The sequence below is a fragment of the Filicampus tigris genome, chromosome 10 (genome assembly GCF_054856515.1).
Source record: "Filicampus tigris isolate MCC_2025a chromosome 10, RoL_Ftig_1.0, whole genome shotgun sequence".
NCBI classification, from domain to species: Eukaryota; Metazoa; Chordata; class Actinopteri; order Syngnathiformes; family Syngnathidae; genus Filicampus; species Filicampus tigris.
In genome coordinates this window covers 21,420,562-21,426,323 of record NC_141226.1, presented here as the reverse complement: position 1 = coordinate 21,426,323, position 5,762 = coordinate 21,420,562, and the positions used below count along the sequence as shown (strand labels likewise).

Genomic DNA, 5,762 nt, shown 5'->3' with positions numbered 1-5,762 from the left:
CCGTCGGAAATGAACAGAAATAATCAAATGTTATAAAAAGGTATTTTGAAGGGATTGCAAGGAAACCTCAAACCAATTTCGCTTGAATGTAATTTTAATGAAATGTAGCTACGTATTCAACCAACAACCATGTTTAGAAATACGAATGATATACTTACCGTAATTTTTCTTGAGTATTTATTTTTCTCACGACTCTTTGCGTTTACTCCCTGTAATTGAAAACAGTTTTCAGTTCTCTTTACTTTGTCAAAATAGGCCTGTTATTTTTTTCACTCTGCGCGGGTGATGACATAATGTGAAAAAGAAAAAGAAGAAGTCAACCGCAGTAGAGATTTTGATTGCTTGAGTAAAACGAAAGGTGAATCTGGGATGACACACCAGATTCAGAGAAGCAAGCTATTCCCCAACCATGTGCTTGGTTAAGATAATTTTTTAATATTTGTGGCCAATGTGTTACCATGTGCCAGAGAAAAAATTCCAGATTTTTGCTTTCAAAAATTCCTTGACAAATCTGAAAAAACAATCAATAAAATAATTTAATAATAATGCCGACATACGAGTAAGGCCCTTTTCGTTTGTTATGTATCATAAGATAATTTAGCATTTTTTATTACATGGGCCATTTAAGAAAAGTTATGGAAACACTTCTTTTGATAACATAAAAGTCTAGAGTGGAGTGTGCGTGCGACATGCGACAAAAGAGAGAAACTAGTTTGTGTGCACCCATGTTGTTTTTTTCTGATTGTGGCAAGTTATCAAAACAGGTATTGTATATAATTGACGGTAAATTATGATTTTTTATTTTTGTATTAAAGTAATTTTAATTTAGGAGAGGAGATAGGTGAGTCAGTTATTTGCAACCTCTTTCGAATTTAAGCGCTCAATATTTTCTTACACAGTAAAGCTTGTTTTCATAGTTACAGCTGTCAATTATTGTATCTCATATATTAATATATGTACTTTCTCGCTTTCTCGATACAGAAAGTCTTTTCAACCATCGTTTTGTAGTGACGCAGACATGTACGGAACAGAGCCCGTAGCCGCTATTTTTGTCCATCGGCGTCTTCCGTAGGCTGCGCAACGGAGTGACGTCTCGCTTGTGTGGCTCCAGCTAATCCAAACATCGACAACAGACCGTCCACGGCTACTCGAACCGTCACCGAACCTCACTCGCAGAGGCGTTTAACGACAACATGGCTGCCCAGAAAATAAACGAAGCCCACGAACACATAGCCAAAGCTGAGAAATGGTAACGCGAGTTACACTGGAATACCTATATATAAAAACAAGGTTTGGTACTTGCTAGTGGCGGCTAATGGGCCACTGTTGTGCTCTCATGCGACAGATTGACAGATGAATGCGTGCGTGTCATCGATTGTTTTATCAATTGTGTGATTTATTGCAGCTTAAAGACAAGCCTGACAAAGTGGAAGCCGGATTTTGACAGCGCTGCCTCAGAATACGCAAAAGCAGGTAATGATTGTGTGTGCGTGTGTATGTGTGTATATATATATATATATATATATATATATATATATATATATATATATATATATATATATATAACAATTGGGCCTGAGTTTGGGTATTCCTTAAACCCAATTTAACTATAACCCCGCTTGCTTTCAGCCGTGTGTTTCAAGAATGCCAAGCAGTACGAGCAAGCCAAGGATGCTTACCTGAAAGAGGCCGAGTATCACACGGAGAACAAAACGTATCCTTTACTCATCCCTATTCGCCACTCACCCTTCCCACTTTTTATTTGCTTTCTTTCTTTAACTTTCCTCCTGCAGGCTTTTCCATGCTGCCAAGTGAGTGCCTTCTTATCATTACAGAACACAAGAGACGGTTTGGTATTTTTTTCACGTGTTTGTCTCTATTCCTCAGGGCCATCGAACAAGCGGGCATGATGATGAAAGAGCAGAAGAAGATGCCCGAGGCCATCCAGTACATCGAGAAGGCGTGCATGATGTATATGGAGAACGGGACGCCTGACACCGCCGCCATGGCGCTGGACCGCGCTGGGAAGTCAGTATGAAATGCACAAAAAAAAACAACAAAAACTTGAAAAATAGTTTACTTGGTTGTTTAATTCCACCCTTGATTTGAGGGGCTGAGGTGTGGGGGCCAGTCACTCCAGAGGCCCAACTATTTGTTTACGAGTTATTAAGTGACTTTTTCACATCCTAATAATTGTGCCGTGATTATAGTCTGCAGGCGTACCAATTGAAGTGTCTACAGTACATATTTTATTTGCGTAGGCTGATCGAGCCCCTCAACCTGGAGAAAGCGGTGGACTTGTATCAGAAGGCCGCTGGTGTGTTTGAGGTATGGATATAATAAGCGCTCGTATGGTAATTATTATTGTTATGTTGTTGTTAGGAGTTTTACAATCTATTTAATTGTGTCATGTGCTTGCTGTAGAATGAGGACCGTTTGCGTCAGGCTGTGGAGTTGCTGGGCAAAGCTTCCAGGCTGCTGGTGAGGTTAAAAAGGTAAAGGGTGGCAACTTCATGGTTTGTTTTTTTTCTTCGTTGGTATTGGAATTGTTGAACGTTTATGTACATGTGTGCACAAAGGTTGGATGAAGCTGCCGTGGCTCTGCAGAAAGAGAAAAACATGTACAAGGAGATTGAGAACTTTCCAATGTGCTTCAAGGTCAGTTTTCTTCTTTCAAAAAAAAAAAGTATTTTTTTTTTGGAGGGCAGACTTCTGCCAAGAGCAAATTGTTGAATCTCTGACATCCAATACAATCTGTTCCGCTTCTTTGTTTTTTGTTTTTTTTTGTTTTGTTTTAAATATTCTCTGTAAATTCTTAAGTGTACAGGTGTATATATATATATATATATATATATATATATATATATATTTATTTTTTTTTAATTTTCCTTTTTTTTTCCTTTTTTTTTTTTTTTTTTTACCAAAAATGCAATATTTTATACTTGAGTTGTGATATTTTCTTAAAAATTAAATCTTTTATGAAAAACTGTCCATGTGCACTTCCAGTTAAATATTTTTTGGTTCAAAAATGAAGATTGCCTCACACAGATAAATTTTAAAAAATATAGATACATTATATGGTTTTAAATACCGATATCTTTTGTATTGAAAAATAAATCTTCAGCATTGTACACATTTTTACAAAAAATCTTTTGTGTTTTTTTGTTTTTTCCTTTAACAATATAAAATGTGATCATTTTGATAGCATTGCAAGCGCCTTTTTTAGTCTCCCCTCCACAAAAGGACGCGATAAACGAACATACTAAAAGAACAGCAAAGGAGGGTTCAAATATGCTAAAACATCATAACGAGCTGACTGAATCTTTTTTTTTTTTTTTCAGAAAACGACGGCCCAGGTGCTGATCCACCTTCACCGAGGAGACTACGTTGCGGCTGACAAGTGCGTCAGAGAGAGCTACAGGTGGGAAGCATTCGTCTTGAAAGGAGACAACATGCTACACATTTTTTTTTTTTTTTCTACTTTCAAACAGCTTGCACGGGTCTTCATAAAGGCTCTCTGGTCGTCTTCCGTCCAAATACTCCAAAGTAATGAGCACGTCACATTTAACATCCTTAGACTTAGATTTAGACTTAACTTTATTGATCCCTTTGGGACGACTCCCTTTGGGAAATTTGCATTTCCAGCAGCAATAAGAACAAATAGGCAAAAAAAAAAATTAAAGTAAAAAAATAAAATAAAAATAAATAGATTTATTACACATTGAATAAGTTAAGTGCCCTTTATGTATAGTGTAGTGATTCCGATAAGATAGTCCGCGTAGTCCACTTAGTGAGCAGGCGTTGCAAGCGAGCCAACTTATTGAATACAAGCAGTTCGATAGTCCCATTTTTTTTTTTTTTTTTTTGCAATATATCCCCTTTGAAAGTCTTTATTTTGGCGGGGTGCAGCCTGCCGGGTTACAGCGGCAGTGAGGACTGCGTCGCCATGGAGACGCTGCTGCAAGGCTACGACGAGCAGGACGAGGATCAAGTGTACCGCGTGTGCAACTCCCCTCTGCTCAAGTACATGGACAACGACGTGAGTTGCCTCCGGGTTCAAAATATATTTTTTAATTAATATAGGCGAAAGCAACTTTTCAATAGCTGTCCACTGTAGTGACCACTATGCATGAAAGGGTTAAAACAACCGCGTCACCTAAGTCCGCTAGCTTAATGCTAACACACGACGCAAATTAAACAGACTAACAAAGGGCATCACATGCGGACAGACAAAGTAATATTCTCAGGCATATGTTCTTCATCCTCTGCAAAAAAATGACTAATATTACTGCACATCAGCGCATTCTTCTCTTTGCGTGAATTCATGTATTATACTTCCCCTGGTCGCGAAGGGCCACAATATGAGGCTACAACAGATTGATATCTCTTCTTGTTTGTGTTGTTGTTTAATGATAATGTTAATGTTTACGTTTATGCAATGGCAATGTTGCCATTCCTGCTGTGTCTCATGTTGTGTTTGCGACGTGCAGTACGCCAAGCTGGCCATCTCGCTGCGGGTGCCGGGCGGAGGAGGCAAGAAGAAGAAGGCCGCCGCCGCTCCAGCAGGGGGCGTCGGCGGGGACACGGCCGCTGCCGCCGAAGACGAGGATGAGTACGAGGGGGGGCTTTGCTAGCCTTATCCCACCTTGCTGCTCTCCTTCTTTCCTTCCGTCTAAAACCTTCACCAACTCTCTGCTGTGATGGCCCCAACGGGCCCATGTTGTGAAAAAAAAAAAATAAAAAGTGTAAAATTATATTACATATCATGATATTACTTCAGTAGGTATTGCAGACGAATTTTAATTTAAGGTGGAAGTATGTAAGTTGTCATTGCTGCTCATTGTCGTGTGCGTCTTGGGAAAATTCAATATGTGAAATGCGTGTATGCAATAGCTCTTGAAGTTGTTTGGAATTCCAATAATGGCAAAATGCATGATTCTACAAGCTCAACGCGATGCAAATCAATACAAACAGGTCAAAGGTCAGCTTGTAGGCAGTTATTTCCTCTTTGTCTACCTCCAGCTGTGTGCGCGCTTCCAATTTCAAAGCGTTTTAACCTAAAATTCTGAGTCGGCTTACTGTTTTAAAAAATAAACAAAATCTTGATAGAGGGATAGTTTATGTATTTCTTTTTTATTTTGTGCTCTTGCCCATGTGTACATTCCTGAAGGAGCTAATATTGTATTGATATCATGTATATAAGACGTGAACATACACTAATAAACAATCCATTCTGTGGCATTAAATTGCTAGTCTTTTCTAATTGTATTCATCATACATTTTCTCTTAAATGTATGCTACCCTTGTGCAATTACACAAATTACATTTAAATTTTGTCTTTATTCTTGTAACATTTTTTTCTCCAAATGACTTATTTTTAAGTAACCAGCGTAATATGACTAAATATTAAAGGTGCAGTGAAATAAACTGTTTTTAGACGTATTATATAATATTATTACTTAATATTCTTTTGTAATGGTACTTATACGTGGGAATAATTATTAATATAATCAATATATTATTTTCTTGTGACTATCCTTGTAAAACCTTTTTCCTCTAAAGTTTACTAATTTATTCTACCAAAATTCAATTTAAAAAATAAAAAATCTAACACTTTCTCCTATGAATTTTGTGACTTTTTTTTAAAAGAACCAATCATACTTTGAAACCCTTTTTCCAAAGTGGTGATGCAATAAACAAAAGCAAATAAAACATGCTTATTCAAATATATTAAACCTATTTTGTTATTGTTAAAAAAAAAA

General features: G+C 37.3%; 1 protein-coding gene across 1 annotated transcript; it reads left to right on the top strand.

Annotated features, from left to right (window-relative positions):
- Window positions 1-1,024: 1,024 nt before the first annotated feature.
- On the top strand, window positions 1,025-5,246 carry napgb (N-ethylmaleimide-sensitive factor attachment protein, gamma b). Its single transcript, XM_086043857.1, has 11 exons — window positions 1,025-1,249; window positions 1,406-1,473; window positions 1,630-1,714; window positions 1,794-1,811; window positions 1,888-2,028; window positions 2,262-2,328; window positions 2,425-2,495; window positions 2,580-2,658; window positions 3,342-3,421; window positions 3,910-4,039; window positions 4,491-5,246. Exons 1-11 carry the CDS (start codon window positions 1,194-1,196, stop codon window positions 4,632-4,634), a joined length of 939 nt encoding a protein of 312 aa, XP_085899983.1. The 5' UTR covers window positions 1,025-1,193; the 3' UTR covers window positions 4,635-5,246.
- The last annotated feature ends 516 nt before the right edge of the window (window positions 5,247-5,762 follow it).

Excerpts from the sequence above, each read along its gene's own strand:
- napgb (XM_086043857.1), top strand. The coding sequence starts at position 1,194 with ATGGCTGCCCAGAAAATAAACGAAGCCCACGAACACATAGCCAAAGCT. Across the intron at positions 2,329-2,424 it reads AGGCCGCTGGTGTGTTTGAG|AATGAGGACCGTTTGCGTCA; the intron begins GTATGGATATAA and ends TGCTTGCTGTAG. Across the intron at positions 3,422-3,909 it reads TGCGTCAGAGAGAGCTACAG|CCTGCCGGGTTACAGCGGCA; the intron begins GTGGGAAGCATT and ends GGCGGGGTGCAG.